The sequence below is a fragment of the Poecilia formosa genome, unplaced genomic scaffold, assembly GCF_000485575.1.
Source record: "Poecilia formosa unplaced genomic scaffold, Poecilia_formosa-5.1.2 Scaffold43, whole genome shotgun sequence".
NCBI lineage: Eukaryota > Metazoa > Chordata > Actinopteri > Cyprinodontiformes > Poeciliidae > Poecilia > Poecilia formosa.
In genome coordinates this window covers 1796710-1818092 of record NW_006799982.1, presented here as the reverse complement: position 1 = coordinate 1818092, position 21383 = coordinate 1796710, and the positions used below count along the sequence as shown (strand labels likewise).

General features: G+C 40.2%; 1 protein-coding gene across 6 annotated transcripts in view; it reads right to left on the bottom strand.

Annotated features, from left to right (window-relative positions):
* kdm4c (lysine (K)-specific demethylase 4C) overlaps nt 1-21383 on the bottom strand; it is a 32625-nt gene that overhangs the window by 4364 nt on the left and 6878 nt on the right. For 3 of the 6 annotated variants that reach the window (XM_007551691.2, XM_007551693.2, XM_007551692.2), the window contains exons 7-19: nt 20967-21070; nt 20651-20788; nt 20224-20417; nt 19902-20128; nt 17478-19339; nt 17239-17350; nt 12905-13101; nt 11828-12074; nt 9295-9371; nt 8174-8229; nt 7923-8031; nt 2294-2488; nt 173-343 (exon numbers count right to left, since the gene is read on the bottom strand). In XM_007551691.2, coding sequence (XP_007551753.1) covers nt 173-343; nt 2294-2488; nt 7923-8031; nt 8174-8229; nt 9295-9371; nt 11828-12074; nt 12905-13101; nt 17239-17350; nt 17478-19339; nt 19902-20128; nt 20224-20417; nt 20651-20788; nt 20967-21070 — 3689 coding nt within the window. Of the gene's footprint in view, nt 1-172; nt 344-2293; nt 2489-7922; nt 8032-8173; nt 8230-9294; nt 9372-11827; nt 12075-12904; nt 13102-16085; nt 16492-17238; nt 17351-17477; nt 19340-19901; nt 20129-20223; nt 20418-20650; nt 20789-20966; nt 21071-21383 lie in introns of those variants that run through there. The other 3 variants (XM_016671259.1, XM_016671260.1, XR_001662048.1) reach the window with 3 other exon arrangements.

Here is a 21383-nt window from a genome sequence, read left to right as displayed (position 1 = left end):
ACTGTTTAACAAACAATCCACAAAGAGGTTTCTAATAAAAGAACACCTTTCAACTGGATATTTTTGGTGTAAAGACTAAAAGTGCTAATAAATGGACATATCAGATCTCGGATCTTAATGGATCCGATATGACGTCTCACAAACGAGAGGATCAAATTAAAGAAACCCTCACCACAATGTCCTCGGGGTAGGTGTCGTTGGAGAACGAGCCGTCGTCAAACATGACCTCGTAGAAGGTCTGCGATGTGATCTCGGTCACTTTGGAGCTGTAGTAACGCAGGTTTTTGTGTTTGGAGATCACCGTCTGGCCCAGTGAGATGGGAGGTTGGCACAACCGCTGGTTCTGGTAGGAACAGGAAGAGAACAGGGTGTGCTGTTAAAAATGTATGAGTTTCACGTCCATTGCAAATCTGAAATCTATTATATGTCAATGATATTTTTTTATCTATTCAATGGCTGTGTGTTGACTTGAGCTGCTGTTGACCCACATAAACAGAAGTAATTGATGTTTTCTTGAAAGATGAAGATGTTTTTAAATCTATTCACAAACGGTATAATTTGTGGTTAAATGTTCCGCCCGATCTGGGATTTCAAGTCACGAAGAAAGTTCAAGTTTTTCCAGTTTAAGGATTTACTCCTCGGGCCATTGAGGAATAAATATTTTATTATATAAACAAGCCGCTGCAGTTACAGTAAACATCGCAACTTCAGATGAACCAAACACTGCACAGACTGTTTTCTGAAGGGTCAAAAGCAGCCGTTTGCTGATCTTCTGCTGCCTGAGAAGCAATCTGATAAGAGTTCAGGGCCCTTTCCAAACTGTACGACTTCCATCATGCAACAAGGAGGAGGATTGTTAAAGGACGCAGCCAAGACGGTTTTCAGTCGTTTCAAGAGAGGACATTACAGCAAATCTTTCTCCGACATAGTAGTACATAATTAAGAACTGGAAGGAAAATAATTAATTTCATTTATTATTATTATTTTTTTTTTTTACAAATAAATATTAGAAAAAAATACAAATCAATACAAATGCCTTTGTATTGATCAAATGCCTTTGTATTGATCAAATATTTTATAGAAAAAAACTTTTTGGTACAATTAGAGCTGCAGGCCTTTTGTTACACGTTTTCCCCCTGTTTTGTGACTGAAATTTTCACATATTCCTCTTTCCAAATAAACATCTCAAACTCAGTCAAACTGGATAGCGATGTTGACGGCGTCGCTTGAACCTGGTTTGATTGAAACCACTCCACTGTAGCTCGGTCTGTAAAGTTAAAGCCGTCTTGTCGGAAGGAAGGCGAAGTCTTTTGCAGCCTCAAGAAAGGCTTTCCTCCATCAAATGTTTTTCACTCATCTTCCAGGGTCAGATCAACTTTCCCACATTAATGAAAAACCTCTCAACAGCATGATACTGCCGCCACCATGTTTCAGCCTGTATCCCTGAGGCTCCTCTGGAGTTAACCAGGGTCTCTTGGCTGCTTCTCTGATTTATCCTCTTTAGACAGAATCCTAAAATCCAATGTTAATCATTTAGAGAGGTAGATCTGCCATGTTTGTATACGATTAGGCGCGCCGGACCATTTTCCAAGACAATTTCATTGCCTATACTAAAAAGTAGCATCTGACTGTTATTCAGGGTTACTTTCTTATTTAAAAGGATTCCTTCTACCCGGCACGTTAGCTTCAGTGGACAGTCATGTCTTGGTAGAGCTACTCTTTGTTTTGTTTCAAAGGACGGATTGAACAGTAAAACATTAGAGGAACAAACCCTGGGGTATTGATTCAATTTGTTTCATTCTCCAAGCACAGCTGGATTTATTCTGAAGGCTGTTCATTGCACTGAAATTTATTAAAGGGCATGAAAGTAAATGAGACCACATAGAAATGCATGTAACAGATTTTTATTTCTAATAAATGTATCTGTATAATAAAGTTCAGAAACGGCACCATCAACCAGTCCATGCAACTACATTTTGAGGTAAACATAAACACACAAAATGCGTTAATGTTCATTGCAGGCTGTATTAAACTCATTCTGACCTGATGACAACCCAAAACGGATATGTCCTGATGCATCATATTTTTTACCATTACAGTCACATCGACCCCAACATTAAGCCCCCAGCGATTAAGGCCGACTTGCACCTAAACTTAGCAGAGTTTAATTCAGCAATGCGGCCAAAATTTTTGCAAAACTAAACAGCCTAGGAGTTGTTCGACTCCTGCCTGTTTCTTATTGAACACAGCGCGGGTCTCATCCGCTGCAGTGAACCGCTATCCAGCAACTTACAGCAGACGAACTCCGTGATTGATGTCTGTGGCAGGTGACTGACACCACATACGGCCAGTCGTCTGGCTCCATGGTGACACCAGCAGCATGGGCACAGGTCACATGGAAGGAGGTGGGACAGCGGCCACATGAGCACTGGATACAGGCGCCCGCCTGCCGCTTCCCTGCACAGCGGCTGCGACAATAGATGCATTTCTGTAAACACACACAGACGATACCCAAGCCGTCAGTCCCACAGTTTGAACCTTGGTTTTGCACTAAAAGAAGAATTAGAATTTTTAAAAAAAATACATTTTTACTGTCTAACCTGCTTGCACAGGCTAGGAATTGACATTCTTTGCTGAAATTTTCAGTGCTGATAAAAATTATATGATACAATTAACAGCGATAAACACCAAACAGAAGTAAAGTGCAATATAGAACTACAGGAGGGTGCTGTAATCTGGAACAAGGATCAACATGTAAAAGTGAGAATCAGTTCACTAGTTGACAGGAGATCACAAGAAGCAATAATTAAAGTTTTCTTTATTATTCAGACTAGGATTTTCATTGTCATCATTAGTAATAGGCATAAAACAAAAATCTTGTGACTAACCTTTCTGTGTGCAGGATAAATGCATCCTAACTTCAAAAGTCACACATGACATGTAAAGCATGTTAAATAATAAAAATTAAAAAAGCCAAACCAGAGCATTACGGTCACATTAGGAAAACATATATATGCCAATAATCTTAGTAGACATTGTGACAGTGATATGACTTGTGATAATTAAACAAATAATTGAAAAGTGTTTTGTCTTTCTGCTCTGGGTTCATAGCAAACATAAAATCCAAATAAAGAGTTGTCTATCAAGCTGTTTGGGGGAAAAAATAAACATTTCCATCTCAACATTTTTCTGACAGAGATGCTCCTAAAATAAATTTAAAAAAAATACATATATAAAAATTACATCTTCCCAATGGTCAGTTGTTAAATATGGACAAAATGTGCATGACGAAATAAAATACAGTGCCTATTTTTTTTTTTTGCTGTACAGCTGTTCATAAATACAAGACAATGTCATTCAATAGATTAAAATTACTGGTTTAGTTTAATACAAAGAGGCACCAAAATAAATGAATCGGGTTAAAGCAGAGTTTAAAGGTTTCCAGAACAGACCGACACACATACAGGCGTATTCAACACACCAGCTTTGCCCAGTTTTTATGCAACACTGTTGAGATTTATCCTGCAGCTTTTTTTGCACTAAGTGGCCCATCAAGTTAAATTTCTCACCACTGTGGCAGTGGCCTCTGTCTCTCCCACAGAGCCACTCCTCCTTCTCTTCTTGGGGGGGGGACAAAAAAAAATAAACTGATGACACCCTCCCATTATAACCCTACATGTTTGCCGCTCCTCTTTCACCGCTTTCACACAGACCTCCCATCACACTCCATTTCTTTAAAACACTCATCTGTGCTCTACTTTTCACTTCACTTACCTGCTTTCTGCCTTCCCTCTTGCGGTGTGGTAATGTAATTTATGCATTAACCAAATCCCTGGAAAGTCATTTTGAGCCATCTGTAGATGCTATTTTGATATTTTTTTTTGGAGGGGGCGGGGGGTTAGGAAAAGAATGAGTTGTGCCTGCAAGTGACGTGAAATAGAAATTAGCTGACGTGTAAATAGTTATTTTTCAGAAGGTAAAAATAAAAGAAAAACTGTCCTATATTGAGAGGGAACATGTACCATGCTGTGGAAGCGAAATTGCCCACTGACCGACTTCTGTTTTTGCTTTTCTGGTTCGCTTAAATGTTTCAGCTCAGGATGATGTCTTCAACGCAGCAGTCACAGGTTTGAGTCCAGACCTGATGACCTTTACGCATGTCTTCCCCCTCTCTCATTACTCACCGACCACTCTTGAATAAAGGGCAATCAAATTGTTAAAAAATGTTTTTAAGCTTTAATAAATGAAATTATGATTTCATATAGGACAAAATAGCCTTCCAGGAATTTAGATTTGTCCAGGATGTTTTTGCGTCCTTGTTAACAAATGAATTAAGTCTGATTAACCAAACGTTTTGGTTCCATTTTACAAGCCACATCCGGGCTTCATTTACTGCCAGGAATCACATATGCAGAAGCTGGTCTGGCAACACAAAGTAAACTAAGAGCTCAGAAAGCAACACTATCATCTGCTATTTAAGAGCAGATGAGAAACAATGCAGTTAACACTTATCAGTCTGGAATGGTAGATATATATAAAGAAATTATGAAGCTTCAGGGGGAAAAACAAACTTTTCTCCCAACTCTGCTATCTGTCACACCTCTGAAATCAATCCCCTCTGTTAATCCCTTTGAAAAAAAAAAAATCAATAACTGATCTAATTAGTGCATCAAGACAGAATTAATTAAATTTGTATGCCCTCTGCAGCAGCAGTGGATTCATCTTCCCAATTACCAGCTAATCAGTTCATTTAACTATCAGTTAAGTATCAGGAGATACTGTGAAGAGAGACTTTCTTCTTTTTCTCTTGTGAGATGAAGTAAAAGGCAACATAAAGGCCTAATATAAGCTGGATGATGAAAATCCTAATGGTTTTTTTTTTTTTTTTAAATAATGAGGCCTCTCATTTCCTAGCCGCTCATTCTCTCAGATGAAGGACGAAGCGATTCTTGATGACTAACTTGACCTACATTTTAATGAAATCTTTTCCCATACCTGCTCCATTATGGACAGCAAAGTCAAGGCAAAGTGGCCCCTGTGTCAACATTCATCCACTGAATACAGTTTGACAAGATTCTTACTGACACCTAGCGCAATCTTCATTATGCGCAAATTCCGAGATAAGTTGGTACAATAGTTAAAAACCAACTCGGATGCGAAGATAAAGGACAGTAAACATAACGGCGTTTTAAGGATATTTTCCCAGTGCTTGTTCCTTCTGCTAAGTTCATCTGGTGGCTGTGTTGAGCCATGCGTTAAGAACATTCCCACGGTAAATTATGAATGCCCAAGTCTGCGTGTGTTGCGGTGAATTATGAATGCATTGGGCTGCTGTGGCGACAGCAGGTCCAAAGCAAACTTCAAAACATGTGGCGAGTGGGAGGAACATTCAAATATAGAAAGTGGACGGTATATAAAGGTAAAATATTTAATGAAATCTAAAAAGAAAAGACTAAATCTGTGTTATGTGATCATTTTTCATCAAATTATTTAGAAGAAAAGTGTTTGAAAAGTGTGACGAATTTTCAGCTTAGTCATCTTTTATCACATACTACCTTGGATTTCATACAATTTTTTTTTTAATCTGTAACAGCTGGTCTTCCACTGTTCAGAAAGTCTTAATGTTAGCTATTTTTAATTATAAGTGAAGTGTTTGGAAAAGAACTCAAGAAAAGCTGAGAAGTATAAGGAACTATTTAAAATGAAACTGAACAGCCAACATATCTCTATAGAAAATAACTGTTTTGTTTTGTGAGCCCTTAGCCTCCATCAGTCATAGAATACACTAAGTATTATAATGTTAGCACAATATCTGAACTCTTAGAGTTAAGGTTAGCATCTAAAGTCTATTGGAAATGCACACAGACACTGCTATTCACCGAACTATGGCTTACCTTTCTAATTGCTAAAAAATAAGATACTATGGAGAGCTGACACTGTCAACTCGTTTAAATGTTTTAGCCAACCCCGGTTTCTTTTCTTAAACAGAAATTTCTCTAAAATAAATAATTATTGAAAATATATTTTAAATGCCATTTGTCCTGTGGGGCTGAAATAAACTTCCATAAAACTGAGACACTGATCAGTTTTGTTTCAATTTGACTGGTTTTCTGTGACAGTCTTTTTAACAAAACAGTGATTGGTGGATTTCTAGTTACTCCCACAAAATATATTTTCTCCAATAACATAAAAGTTCTCAGAGCAAAAGTGACTGCACAGTTTGAAAAGGCATTCATTTTCAACCAGTTTCATTCAAATGAAATGCATAAATCTAAATGCCAAGGTAAAATAAAACGTTCCCAGAAACGGCATTTTGAAATGTTCAGGGCGGTGGTGTCCAGAGTTAGTCCTCGAGGGTCAGTTTCCTGTTGCTTTTAATATTTCCATGATTCAACAGATCTGAATTAAATGAACGAGTCATTAGCAGACTCTCTGCACAGATTGACGGCCTGCTGAGGAGGCAATTCAGACACGTGAAACAACTGTGTTCATCCAGCAACACTGGGAGTTTAACCTATGATCATCATACTGCGAGGAATTTGACTGAGTCACATTAATGAAGGGATCCAAGACTCCTTTTAAATCTGTTACGTCTCTGTTACACAATTATAGTCTGTTGGACAACACAGATCTGATTAAAAATGACAACTATTACTAATGTGCATACCTAAAACATCTGGTAAAAGTGTTGCTCATGTCTTTTTAATCTAGTTTGCCATAGTTGGAATGGACTGGATTGAGAGTGGCAAGTAATAATAAGTAAGTACAAAACAAAAACACACTGTCATAGAAAATTCAAAAACTGAAGCTGAGGGAAAAATATTAATCCTTTATATTTATCCTCAGACTATTTATTTATTTATTTATTTATTTAATTTATTGCTAATTTTCTTTTTTGTCAACATATTTTACTTGGTAACAAATGCGATGTATGCATGATGCACACAAGTAAAAGGTAAAGTTTTTAATAACTAAAAAAGGAGCAGGCAAACACAAAATGTGCTCCACTAAGAGTCAGTACAAATAGTGTAATCTGGCCGCTAAACCCAAGAAGGTCCCTACAGTACGCTCGCCAAATTGTTGTGTCAAAAGCGTTTATGAGCTTCACGCCCGCCCGGTCTGGCCTTTAATGCTTATTTTGGAAGTGAAAAAAAAAAAAAAAATCACTTTATGGTCAGCATTCCCTAACCTAAATGAGTCTTAATTTCAGTGCGGTGTGAGAAAATATAAAGTACATTCTGAGTAATGTCGCTCGGATCCGTCTGCATCACTGCAGTAATAAAACCTATGAAATCATGAATAAACCTTTATGTTAGGAGCTCACATTGTTTGCCTTGCAAAAGATAGTTTTTTTTCAAGTGAGAACTCCATAAATCTGACATAATATGATACTTCAAAGAGCAAGTAATGCTCTGCCTTTGAATCTATTTTATCGTTTGAACTTCACTTTATTGTTCAGAAACTGTGGCTGTAATTTAACTAGCTTTATCACATTTCTGTTATTCATCCTATATTGGGAAGCACTTCACACACACACACCTCGCGCTCTGCTGAGCCATCGTGGTTCCCACAGAACAGAGGTAACTTGCGTCAACATGTCAGCTCTGCTGAGACACACTTCTGATGTCTCATTAAGCAAACACACAACAAATGCTAGAAATAATACACCACATAGAAAGCCCTCCCCACATCACCCTGCTTTGCCATTCCCATCAACTAGTAGTTAATTATCTAGCTTTGATTGCAGGCATGTTCATTTCACATTGTTAATTAGGATTGTGAATACTTCCTTAATTAGACCAGACCAGTCCTCAAGGACACTCTGCGTGTTTCTCTCTCTCTCTCTGTGTGTGTGTGTGTGTGTGTGTGTGTGTGTGTGTGTGTGTGTGTGTGTGTGTGTGTGTGTGTGTGTGTCCTCTCACCAGTTTAAAACGCTGCATGGGGATCCGACTGGTGTCAATGGGACTCCTCTTGGCTTCATCGCCGAACCTCGCCTCTGGAAGTGCGACGGCGCACATCATGTGGGCCCATCTGCAGCCGGGTCCACGTGGAAAAACAAACCACAACAGCACACACTGATCATTAGGATACACGGCCGCTTTATCTGGCGGATCTCTTGAGATTAGGGATGAAAACGCAGAGATAATCCAGGTGAACAAAAAGCACTGCTCACTTGTTGTTTTGGGTTTTCTTCAGGGCTCCACCTCTGAGGTTACAGAGACAGCACTCCTGAGGAAACCAATAAAGAGAGGTGAGTTACCAAAAAAATGTTCTCATGTGCTTGGACACACTTGAGGTTTGTCTAGCAAAACATACAAATAAAAACCTGTGGAACCTGTGGAAATATGATTCTAAATCATACAGTTTATAGGCACCCTTGGCAAGGATGTCTAAAAAAACCCTTGAAATAAAATTACAAATTTAGAAAAAAAAAAAAATTTTATTTGACCAAACTGATTAAATGAGGAGAAAAACAATGTTATGAAATGTGTTTAATCAAAACAATGTAGCTAAACTCTTTAAAAAGAATGTTTTTTGAGGCAGCGTTTCTACAAACTTCTAATAGCTGATCTACGAGTTTCTGTTTCCACCGAGAACAAATATGACGAAACAGAAGCCCGTTTCTTTTAGCCACTGGCCACAAGGCTGGACAGAGACCCACATTTATTACACACACTGAGCAGGATGGTAAGGAAGGTAAATAAATCTGAGTGAGTGACATTTTGGGGTTTACCAAGTCTCTGTAACGACCCTTATACTGCATCTACATGCAAACTGATTGTTAGGGAGGAATGCCTGGAAAAAGACGTTCTGTCCTGCCATCAGAAACACTGTATAACTTTAATTGGAAATAATATCCTTTGGTCAAGTAAGATTAGGGTTTTCAGAAAGAAAAAGAAACACTCCAGGTGTCTTCTACATAAAAGAAAAGGTTAATATAAGAAAAAGCATCTGATGCCTGCTGTTAAAAGGGCAGAATTATGTATTTTTCAGGAACATAGTGCCATTTTATAGCACAAACAAGTGTCCATGTTATCTTCAGTTGTTATAAAAATGCTGTATACGTCAAACATACCAACATATTTCACATGTATGAACAGACAAGACTGAGGGGCTTTTCTTTTGTTAAAAATTAATCCCTTAAAACAAAGGTTGGGTTTCTCTAAAATTGTCAGAGTAAGATTACGCTTATGCAATTAAAAAAAATAATTCAATTTAGGGTCACTTCTACATTTTACCACTTTGATACAAGACAGGACAGGTTTGCTAAAATATGGAGATAAACTGTCTTACAGCTGCAAAGCCTCCTTCCGAACAGCGATCACACGACCATTGTTCGCTGATGTCTTCTGCAGCTACACCGTAGCAGCCTACAGGAAGGAGACAAGGGGAAAATCAGACGTAAAAAAAAAAATGTCCCAGTAGAGTGAGATAAAACAACACAGTCGACAGGAACAGCGAGGTCTATTGTTACAAAACAGTGGACAAAATGCCACAGCCACATTGTTTTCAGAGGTTCTTGATGGCAATGAAGTGGTGGGTTTCTGTGTAGACAAGTCCAGTATTGCAGACGAAGTGGAAATTGAGATCTTAGTGGTCTGTGTGGCCGTGTGTGAGGGATTATCTGGGTGGCCATGATAAAAGAAAGCAAAAAAAATAAAATAAAAAAAAAACGATACAAGGTTTTTTTAACTGTGGTTTCTGTGTATATTTTATGCTAAATGATACTTTCATGTTAAGCACTTTAAGTGATGATTTGTGATTAGTTTAGAAGCAGAATGTGCGTTTTGCAAGAAAAACATTTCAAATTACTTTCCACAAATAGAGATTTTTTTTTTTTTCAGATTTTGCTGTAGTAAAACTGCTTTGATTCCTTTAAACCTGGCAGATGGTTACAATAAAAGTACTAGAAGCCTTCAGACATGTAAGGAAGAGGGACATTTTAAAGTCTATGATCTTTTTCTTGACTATCCATCACATAACCGAAAATAAAATCCAAGCCCACCATCGTTTCCTTCCCAGAGTTCAGATTACTATTCGGGGGGAGGAGGGGAAAGCTACATTAACGTGCATTCGCTCTCGTGTCTCAAAATCAAGCTTGTGGCTTTTTCCCTCGGTGTCAGATGACATAAGCTTCATTTCTTTCTCCCACACTCTAGCACAAACCAAGTAATTACAAATGCAGTACAGCTGCTATGCAGTCACCGCACAGTGCACAACATGTCTGGATCTCAGAGGATATGTGGCAGGATCAACTCTAGTATCAGGGATTGATTCTGACTCAGAGAGAAAGAAAGTGACTGTCAGACACTTCCAGATGTAAAGAACAGCCAGGCTCAGAAGTATTCATACTGTTATAGGTTTCTTCATTGGACCAAGTAGTTTGGTTCAGAAGGGAAATGATAGGTAATGTTTAATAGGACATTATTGTGGACATTATTAATAATCACTATGAGCCTCCTCGGTGATAAAGAGAGAAGCCTGCGTTGGCATTACAGTAATCAAACTTTTTTTTCTAAATGCTCAGCAGCCTTTTGCATGTTTCCACTATTACACTTCAAAAACAGAAAATCTCACTAAGTATTTTCTGTCTGGTTTCAATGCAAATATCTTAGAACCCTGGAAATAAGATGAAACCAACGTACAAGTAACTTTTTAACAGAACATAGGAGCATAGGAGGAGTCAGCAACTCATTAATATTAATGAAAAAGCTACAAAAATAATTAATTCCTCCGGCAGATTTTGAGTATTTAAAAAAAAAAAAAATGAAAAAGCTACAAAAATAATTAATTCCTCCGGCAGATTTTGAGTATTTTAAAAAAAAAAAATCAATATTAAGAAATTACTGACTTAAAACAAGCTCCAATATCTTGCTGAAAAGCTACTTGCAAGTTAGTCTAATTGTGTTTCAAGTGTGCCAGGACATAAAAATACTTTGTAACACTTGGTTCTTTTTACTAGCTGTTTGTCGTTTGCCATTTAGTACTTTTGCAGTAAAGTTAATTAGGTTCGCCACAGGATGTCAATTTGAACCCACCGACACTAAGAAGCTTGATGGTGTTTCAGAAAAGTCACTCTATTTTATTGTTTTTAGTTTTCAGTCTCCGTCTGTCATGCTAGATTTAGAAATGCTGGCAACCTTTTGGAAATCACAGCATCGTGGCAAATATCTACGTTATTTATGGGATCACATGACACAATATGTCTCTTATTCCATGACTATTTCAGTCCCCAGACATAACCTTCAGAAAGAAAACTGTGACGTTGCCTCTGCTCCAAATGTAAATATAAATTTTCAAACTACTTTGAATGCTGTTAATTGCAGGTCTAACAGAGAAATCTAATTGGGTAAAATGGTCAGCAGCGTGACAACGCAACGACTGAAAATCAGCCACAAATCTCTTGGTGCATCTCTAGGAAAGCAAAGCTAAAGCTGAATGTAAAATGCATAGGCTCTGTATGCTGTCAAATGAAAAGCTATACATATTTAAAGGCTTGTTTCTGGTTTGGGGCTTTAGAACACGGCCTATGTGTGGTGAAGAGAGAAGATTTGATTGGCTGATGAGGGAAGCAGAATACCTCTGAGAGAGAGAGAGAGAGAAAGCGAGGGACAGAGAGAGTGGACTGAGAAGAAAACAGACTAAAGAAAATCAGGACGTATAAACCCAGCAACCTTCTACCAAATACATAAAACATACTCCATCTACACTTTCTGCTGGCTGGTAAGTCCCATGAAGCTTGACCACAGTAAACAGTGGCATGTACCACAGAAAGCACTCTCGCTCACCGTCCTTCCCACTCTAATCACTCCCTGTGCAGACTTACTTGCGTGAACTTGCAGACAACAGCTCTGGCAGTACAGGAGAGGGGAGGTGCCGTCTTCTTGCAGCAGAGGGTTCGTAGGAGTTGGGGGGCAGTTCTGTTCTCGGAAAGAAAAGCAGATCTCCGGGACCAGGGGCTTGGATCTCCTCAGCCCGCCACAGCCAGGCGTGGGGGGTGTCTCCGTTGGAGACGAAGCTCTGGAGGGGTCCTTCGCTGTGACAGATTTGCTGTCCTCGGTTTTGTCGTCAGCCTGCAGGAGAAAGAGGCAGCATAATTTTTTAAAACCTAAACAGGCTGGAACATTGACAGGGTATGTGGGTGATGAAACGTATGCCTCCCTGCGTTGTAAAGAGAGCTGTCACTCTACGTGACATTTCAGCCAGCAGGAAATTACAGGGGCCGACTGTAATAAACAGCAACATCCCTGTGGAAAAACTATGTGATTATTGTGACCTGTGGGTTTAGTGTTACTTCTATTATTCATGTAATTGACCAGTAATCGTTCAGCAGCAACTTCAGTGCAAAGGCAAAAAGTGTGTTTGAAGAAACTGTATTAGGATTACAACACAATATATTCTGCTTCAGTAGGAAATCTAAGATTCTTCTTCACGGTTTGTTTTCGCTTTTCCCACCAACGTTGCGTGTTGAAATAAGCAAATAAACGTCAAGTTATTTGAACCCTGTAACTTCAGAACATAAAACAACAGAGTCTTGTTAGGTTACATGTTGGTTTTAAATTTAAATAAAATGCACACGAGGTAGGATAGACTAACAAAAATGGGAATCACCAACAATATCCTGACAAAGTGCTCACTGACCATTTGTTAGACAGTTAGAGCTACAACTGAGTGGTGTAGGTTAAACCATAGTCATGTGTTAGTAAAATGGCTCAGTCAAACTCCAACCCAACGAATAACAAGAGAAAAACTATCAAGGGACATCAACACTACTGAAGAGTGCTGCCTTGCAGGACCAGTGTTCAAGTAACCTTAATATACTTTGTTCTGCAGATTTTACAATACGTAGCAAAACGGAAATTAGAACTTCCGTTTCGATACGCATCTACAGATGTGTGTTTACCTGATAATACGGCATGAAGAGTGTGCAAACAGCACAGTGTGGCTCCATGGTGGCTGCATGAGCATTGTACTCCCTCTCCGCAGAGAAGCAGCTCTTTCTGTTTTGCCAAAGGTAGATGAGAGGCTTTGCCCATCCTTCCATTTCATTCTCCCCCTCCTCATCCTCTTCCTCGTCTGCCAGGCTCGCTTCGGGAGGCTCTGTTTTAAGAGGGTCAAATGCGAGTTTGCAACAATAGCTGTTAATACGCAACACATAACAGAACAGAGAAATTGGAAGATGCAGTTCATGTGCCGAGGAAATTATTTGATTTTGCTCCTCACGCCGTGGAACGAATAGGAGTCTGAAAGGTGTTTGAGCTGAAGTCATTTTTTAGCAGCCACACTATTTGGATTTGTGACTTTCAACATTTTTTCTGCTACACTAAAAACAATCCAGCGATTATTCATCAATCACTGAATACATTATTAAAGGTTTTATTTGGAAACATAGTGCAGAGTGGAAGAGTTGGTAGCACCAGGCTCGGTTTGAATCCTGGCCTACATGTTCTCTCTGTGCATGCGTTACTCCTGTTACTCCAGCTTCCTCCCACAGTCCAAAAACATGACTGTTGGGTTAAATAGCCTCTGGATTGTCCTCAGGTATGAATGCGTGTGTGTGTTTGTGTCATCCTTCCCTTTGTTTTGTTTTTTTTCCACCTACTTGATTCCTAACTTCTTTAGATTACATATTCAAAGCACTGACCATTACACACATATTTATTACATCACACTGACTTTTTTGTATTTATTCCTTTCAAATTCAGTCTAAAAAGAAAAAAGACTGAGAATCCAGGAGATTGGAGTCGGGAATTTTCACCTAGAAGATCAAATCAAGCTCGAACTCGAGTTGAAAACAGTTAAGTTAGTTTGTCCAAGAAAAAAATTACATCGGTGTTGCACCGTCACAATTATAGACTTGTTTTATCTCATGTTAAAACTAAACATCAGTTAATAACGTATTTTCGGCTCTTGCTAATTTGATTCTTTCTCAAGGGTCAAAATCGGGAGACATTTAATAATAGCGGCTTATCGTTTTAGCGATTGTTAGTTAATTAGGTCTATTATTTGGGTGTGGAAATGCAGCATGTGTTAATCTTATAACTGCTGTTTGCAGTTTTCATTCTCTAATGCAGACTCGCTGTGCAGTCGCATCTAATCCCTGTAATTATAAGGAATCCTAGCAACAATTTTTAATTACGTCTTCACCCGGGACTGTTGTGTCAACAAAATGACAACAGAACTCTTTGCTTTCCTGCCGATGATAAAAGAGTTGACTAAAATACGTTTTTGGATTATATTTACAGCCAAAAACATTCAGCACGTTGTTCTCATCTCGCAATAATCCCCTCATTTTTAATAGCTTTCTGTTAGCACCGCTATAATTATTGGTTGCATTTATCAAATGAAAATTAATATCTCGCAGCTGTGGCTACAATAAGTTCACATGCCTGCGTAGTGATGAAAAAGCTCTTCAAAGCTAAATAAATAGTAGTTCATCTTTCTAACTGCTGTAATAATCATTAACAAGTGAGTATGGGTGTTTAAACTTATTAAGGAGTTATTACTAATAAAACCAGTGAATCTGCACAAGCAGGCCCTGCGCTTTGTGAATTGTTGCTAAAGAATTGTTCAGAAGTATGCCAAATGTCCCTAAGTCACAGATGATATTTGTTCCAATGTCTTAATCAACTGATTTGTGTTTTATTTAGTCATCTTTGGTCTAATCCAGACAGATTTTCATCATTACTTCATTTAGAAGCTACTCTCATCAGAAGGGATTTTTCTTTTTTAACCTAATTTCACTTAATCCAACATGTTCTATGTAACTATAAGGATAAGTTGTATGTTTTTCCACACAAAACAATTTTTTTGTCAGCTGGCACTACACAGACTGAGCACTCATCCACTACATTGGTGAAAGTGATGATGCATACAGCGAGAGTGCTTGAACTTGTCAATTACTACTATTTTAAGACTAAAATTATTGCAGATCCAGAGCTTTGAGCTAACCTACAGGGATGTATTAACATCTGTAGTGGCTGATGTTAGTCATTTTTTTAACATACTGGGATGAAGGTGATAAGATATTCAAAACTGATGTTCATCTCCATCGTGTTGCTGTTCGCGTTTCAGGAGGGGTGAGACTAGGAAGGGGCTGGCCTTACGGTATTTATTCGGTTATGTGACAGTGATACAGTGCAGAATTGTGGGGGTGTTCAAGTAAAATAGAGTGTTTTGGTCGGGAAAGAGTGTAGAGAAATTTACATATTATGGGTAAGTAGCTATTGGTTTAAACTTTCGTATCCAAGCAACCCTAGAAACGCGCATAACCCATCTGTGATTCTAGCACTCATGCTCATTTGAGGACTTGCTGCTCAGTTCAATCTGATCTCTCCACAGACCACGCTATTTCCTGAATATGAAAGTCCTCTCAAAGTCATGGTCATTCTACCGTCATTAAGATAAACCGTTACAGCGGGTGCTGAAATATTCAACCCTCACAATCGTGAAGATAACGAAATGTGATTTTGTGTGTGTACATGCATCAGGAGTGTTGCTAAGGGGGACCCCTCACGTCTGCCTCGTATAAACTTTGAAAACAAAACAGATCATCTATTCTAAAGGTCATTGCACTGTGGTAGGCCAGACAATTAAATGTTTATGAGTGCATTGACGTCAGAGGCATCATACTGGTCATGGTGGTGGGAGTTCATATGATTTAGAATATAAGGAGGGAAGGAACAGACCACAGAGCTGAAGGATTTACTGTGGGAGAAGACACATTTGAGTTAATGATACAGAAATTATTAGTTACAACGCTTCACAAAAGCATTCACACTCCTTTAGCTTTTTTTGAATTTTGTCACATTATAATCACAAACTTCAACGCATTTTATTGGGATATTATGCAATAGACCTTCAAAAATAATACACAACTGAAGTGAATTTTTTTTTTATATGCGTTCAAAACTTTCTTGTTTATAAATAAAATCTAAAAAAAAAAAAAAAAAAAAAAGTGTGGCGCGCAAATTGTCTGCAGCACCTCCTGAGTCAATACTTAGCAAAACCCAGCGATCACTGCAATTACAATTACAGTCATCTGGGTAGTGTCTCTACCGGTTTCGTATTTTAGTCCATTCTTCTTAGCAAAACAGTTCAAGTTCAGTCAGTTCAGACGGAGAGCATCGATCAACATCAATTTTCAAGTCTTGCCACAGATTCTCAATTGGATTTGGGTCATGACTTTGACTGGGTCGTGGTGACACGCGAATCTGCTGGTGAGCATCCAATTTGAGCTCTATGTTTAGGTGTGATGTCCTGCTGGAAAGGGGAGGCGGGGGGACTTCTGCCTCCATCTCAAGTCTTTTGCACCCTCTAACACGTTTTCTCCCAGGATTATCTGCATCCGTCTTCACATCAACTCTGACCAGATTTCCTGTCCCTCCTGAGGAAAAGCATTCCCACAGCATGATGCTGCCACCACTGGTGCGGAAGGTGTGTTCGGGGGTGAGGTGCAGTGTTAGTTTTCCACCACAAACAGGGTTTTGCCTGTAGGCCAAAAAGTTATATTATTACACTGGGATATTGTTTTATTGTCTAAGCTTGCTTGAAACGTCTCAGTTTTATCCCGTCATTTGGTTCACAGGATGACTTTGGGTTGGCTCACAAAACAGGTGAACACTTATGCGGCTTCTATATGCAAACTGATTTTAGGTTGCAAAGAACAAATTTACTATTTGGATGTTTTTAAAAATGTTTGCTTTTCTTTCCGTTTCACTATTTCTCTCCTATTGTAGTTAATGTATATTGCACATAGTCCCCGTTTTAAATAAACCAACCTAAAATTTAAATTCTGTCTTTCATATGAAATCCCAACATAGAACAAAGTTTGTGATCATATTGTGAAAAGAAAAGCGATTAAGGGGTTTTAACACGTTTCAGACTGTAAATTTGAGATAACTTTAGTCGGTTTAATGATTTCTGAGGAGATTGTGCCTCCAAATCCAATTAAGGAGAAGGAGGTTTATGGCAGCTATGTTTGGGGTCACTGCAATTTAGCCATGAAAAAAATTGAAAATATTGGTTTCTGGATTGGAGCCACCCCTTACAACAGAAACCACAACAGACAACATGTTTTTTATTTTCTTTTTTTTTTTTTTAATGAGCATTGCTGAGCATGGCTTTCAATAGGAGCATTTACTGCGCTGTCTGCACCTCTTTACAATGCTTAGCCATAACAGTCGCGTTCAAAATAACTCGATGTGTGGATGGGCGTGTGTATGAGAATGTGCCCACCCTCGTCACTGGCAGTCTGTTGTTTCACAGCGGTGGGGACGGCTCTTGCGGTGGGTTTCCTGAGAGGGTGACGCCAGCTCTTAGTGGTCCTCTTGGCTGACAGGGCTGGGTACTGGGACAGAGAGGGATTAGTGGGAGGTTAAACCAAGAAAACAATTCATCTTGGTGTAAAGAATAAGAAATCAACTAAACTGTGTGGAGAAGGAAAAAGAGAGAGAGAGAAAAGGAAAAGAACTCACAGTACTAACTTCCCCAGGTTCAAGGCCAGATTCATCACATTTGTAGTTATTTGGGTCATTCTCCTCCTCTTCCTCTGAAGAATCACTGCTGCAGCATCCTTTCAAACTATGCTGCTGCTCTTCATCTTCACGATCAGATGCTTCTTCATCTTCCATATCCGTCTCGTCTTGTTCGGTCCGGTGAAGCGATGCCACCCTCTCGGGGCGTAAGCGCGCATCGGCCTCACTCCGTCTCGACACGGGTTCAGCTCTGTTCTCCTCCACTTTCTGCAACTCGTAATCCTCACAGAGTCCCAGAGGTTCGATAGCACCGACTGAAAGGAGCGAGGTGGGCTCCAGCTGGGCCCAGGTGAGACCGCCACCTTCATCCTCCTGGTTCTCTGACCTGCATAGGTCCTTCGCGGCGTCCTCCAGGTCCGTGACTTCTTTGCACTGAGGTTCAGTCCACATGGTGTAAGGTAGAGGATCGTGGGAGAAGTCCGACGGGAGATCTGGGTGCAGACTCTGGATGAGGACCGCAGGACTCTGGGAAGTGAAGTTCTTCCAGATACTGCTGGAGGACGTTTTAGGCTCAGTGTGTTGGGAAGAACAGTTAGAGTACATAGTGTGGTAGTTGGGTTTTAATGCTGAGTGGTTCTCATGGTGAGGGTGTAGTGAAGACTCAGGGGTTTGGGGAACATCAACAGCGTTAGCAGACGACAGCAGGACGTTCGAACTGCAGGCACCGGCTCTCTGAGTTCTGTAGCCGTCTTTATTTGGATCAGGCAAGTTGAGTTGTGCGCTTCTCTGAACCAGCTGTCTCTGAGTTGTATCACTTTGCTCGGGGATGAAACTTTCCAGCGTTGCGCGCTCTCCTTCCGCAGCAGATTTTATTAACATTTCATGGACGTCGCCAGATGTTCTCTTGCACAAACCACTGGCAGCTAAATGATCTGTGTTTGCTTCTGCTGTCTCCTCACAATTAACTGAAGCCTCTAAATGCCAGCGGTCGTCATGGTCCCCTGTACAGGGTTCTGCTGGCTGTAAACGAGTCCCTTCCTCCCTGGCTTCCTGTGAGGATGGCGAGCCGGCTGGCGTCTCCCTCTGAAGCACAGGTGCGACCTGGTGGCTTAATGCTCCGGATTTGCGGAAATGAGTGAAGTCGTCGTCGGCCGGGGTGAGGGAGGGCATCTCCTGGGTCAACACAGGTGGCAACGGGGAAGCGCCCACCTTCCCGGCCGGCTCTGGTGTGAGCTGTGGCATATCCGCTGCATTCCTCTGCAGCAATGGAGGCAAAAGGCTTTCCTCTGTGCTGCCTTTTCCCACACTCTGAGTGTGTTGTGAGGCAGCACAGAAGCCGCGTGGTGAGCAACTATCGCCCTCTGCTGGTTCATAAAGTGCTTTCATGTCGGAGTGTTGATTAACATGTTCAGGATCAACATCCACGTCCATGTTTTCTGCTTTTACAGTGTCGTTAGTGTAATTCCTGGTACCCGTATGCGTGCTCCTGTCAGTGTCGGTGCTCAAAGTTAATGCTGAAGTTGAGGAAGCTGATACGTGAGCCTGAGGTTCAGAGAGACATGTGTCCATTAGAGTCTCTGCAGACTGGTTCGTGCCGGAAGGTGAGTCGAGGTCTTGCTGCGCAGAAGAAAACCTCGAATCGCTGACTTCCAGATGCGGCGGTGGAGCCCCGGGACTCCCTCTGGGTCCTTCAGGGCTCCAGTTTGTGACCCCTGAGAGGTCCTGGGGGTCAGACTCGGCTGCTTCTAGCTTGCCCTCCACCGGTAAAGCCTGGGGGTTCGACTGAGACGTGTCCTTTTTTGAAAACTCCAAATTTTTACTCTCAACACGGTTTACCTTGACAACACACATTTGTTTGCAAGCTGGTGAGAAGAAAGCAGAGAAATAAAACAAGTAAATATCAGTCAGTGATGAAAAAATCTGATAGAAATGGCTTAAAATGCAAAAAAAAAAAAAAAAACACATCTGATCATACAGAGAATTTTACAATCACTCATTGTGAATATGAGAAAGCATCTGTTCTCTTGCTGCTGCTCAGTGCTTTCACCCGTTGAAAGTATCTGTTCCAGCAGGAAGATAATCTCACATGTCCAGTCTGGTTTTGAAAAGGACAAAGCAGGCTAACAGTTAGCTTCTAGAATGATCTGACCTATTGGGGATTTTTAGGCTTTGTCAACAAAGAAAAAAAAAAAAAAGGTCAGGAAACCAAGAAGAGGGGTTTTTCTGCACAATGCTAACGGACCTTTATTCAAATATTAGTCAGGATGTGTGTATACATTTGTATGTAAAATTTGGACCCCCATTTGCATTGGAGAAAATTCACAAGAAAAGTCATCATTTCTTATTTTTAAAACTCATTGAAATTGTTTGCTGCTCCAAGTCATACTGATGATGAACTAATAAAAGTTAATCAAGCCATCTTACCAGAAAGCTGAGGCAAGTTCTGATTCTGGTTGTGTTTGGGCTCGGCCTGTTTTTTCTTCCCTTTCTCCAGCTCCTTGTCGGCGGTCCCTGCTGCGGACCGCCTCGCCTTGGGCCCAGACTGCCCACCCAGAGGTTTTCTCTTGCTGCTGCTCAGTGCTAAGCTGCCATCCAGATCAACCGGCTCCTCTGTGGTCCTGAGGCGTTTGGAGCGCATACGAGAGTGACCGCTGCCGTGACAGGAGAAAGATTGCAAAAGAGTCAAACCCAAAAGCTTTTATCTTTTAGAGAGAGAAGAAAGATCACCGCAGATTGCATACGGTACCCTTTGCTAGCAGACTTGGTCTTACGGCGCCTCTGTAACCAGCTCTGCAGCTCCGGTGTCGTACTGGGAGTGGGAACCGTGTGGTCGATGAGAGTCGAGTCCTTGCCCAGCATCCAGCTGGCGTAACGGTCAGGCTGGAAACGCTTCACAAAGGGCTCCATGGATATCTTCACCATATCCTTGCTACATGTGCACTAAAGAAAAGGAGGCAACATTTTATATATGTGTGTGTGTATAAATATATATATACATATATGAGCTGGTGATGAGCTCAACTTCATATTGCCAGTCGGCCATTTCAGACTTCATTCACATTTCTTATTTAAAATACTTTTAAAAATGAAAAAAAATAAAATAAAATTACTTAAATAGTTTGTGCAAAGCTTTAATAAGATTTGTGTACTGATTGACCTGAGTGTGATGTTACCTGTGTGGCCACCTTGCCGTAGTCTATCCAGCGCAAAGTGGCAAAGTTTGTGGACTCTGCACAGTTGAAACCATGATTGAATCCAGCATGGTAACCATACGGGAAGGTGATCATGAACTCTCCGGCTTCCTGAGTAATCTGAGTATTAATCATGAAGTGAGTTGGTGAGAAATAGGAACAAACCAAAAAAAATAAAAAAATAGAGTAGTCAGAACAGTAAAAATTGGAGGGAGTGAAATTTCAATAGTTTGGATCCTTGCTTCAGTAAAGGCGGCAGGGCAGGGAAAGCTAAATGTGTAGAGAATGAGGAGTTTACCTTGTCAAAGGGAATGCCGTACTTCTTTAGTATAGAGGGAGAGATAAGGGTCATCTTGTGGCGCAGAAAAGCTTCACAGCCCTTGAAGCTGTTGGGAAAAAAACCTGAAAGAGGAAAACACACACACACACACCATCACAGAGAGTCTGAAAACAAGAAGGAGATCTATAAAAACATATTGTCTTAATATGTCAGCACACAAAAAGTCTCAGTTCCCAAGCATAATAAAACCTAAAAGAATGATTGAATTAATAAACGGTAGCATCAGTGTCTTCCCTTAAAATTATTCCCCATTGTAGTCTGATTGACATTAAGGGTGACATGTGAAATATAAATTTATCCATCCATCTTCTACAGGGAGAGTCGCTGCCCATCTCTAGCTGTCACTTTCTACACTCTGGCCATGGGATACATTTC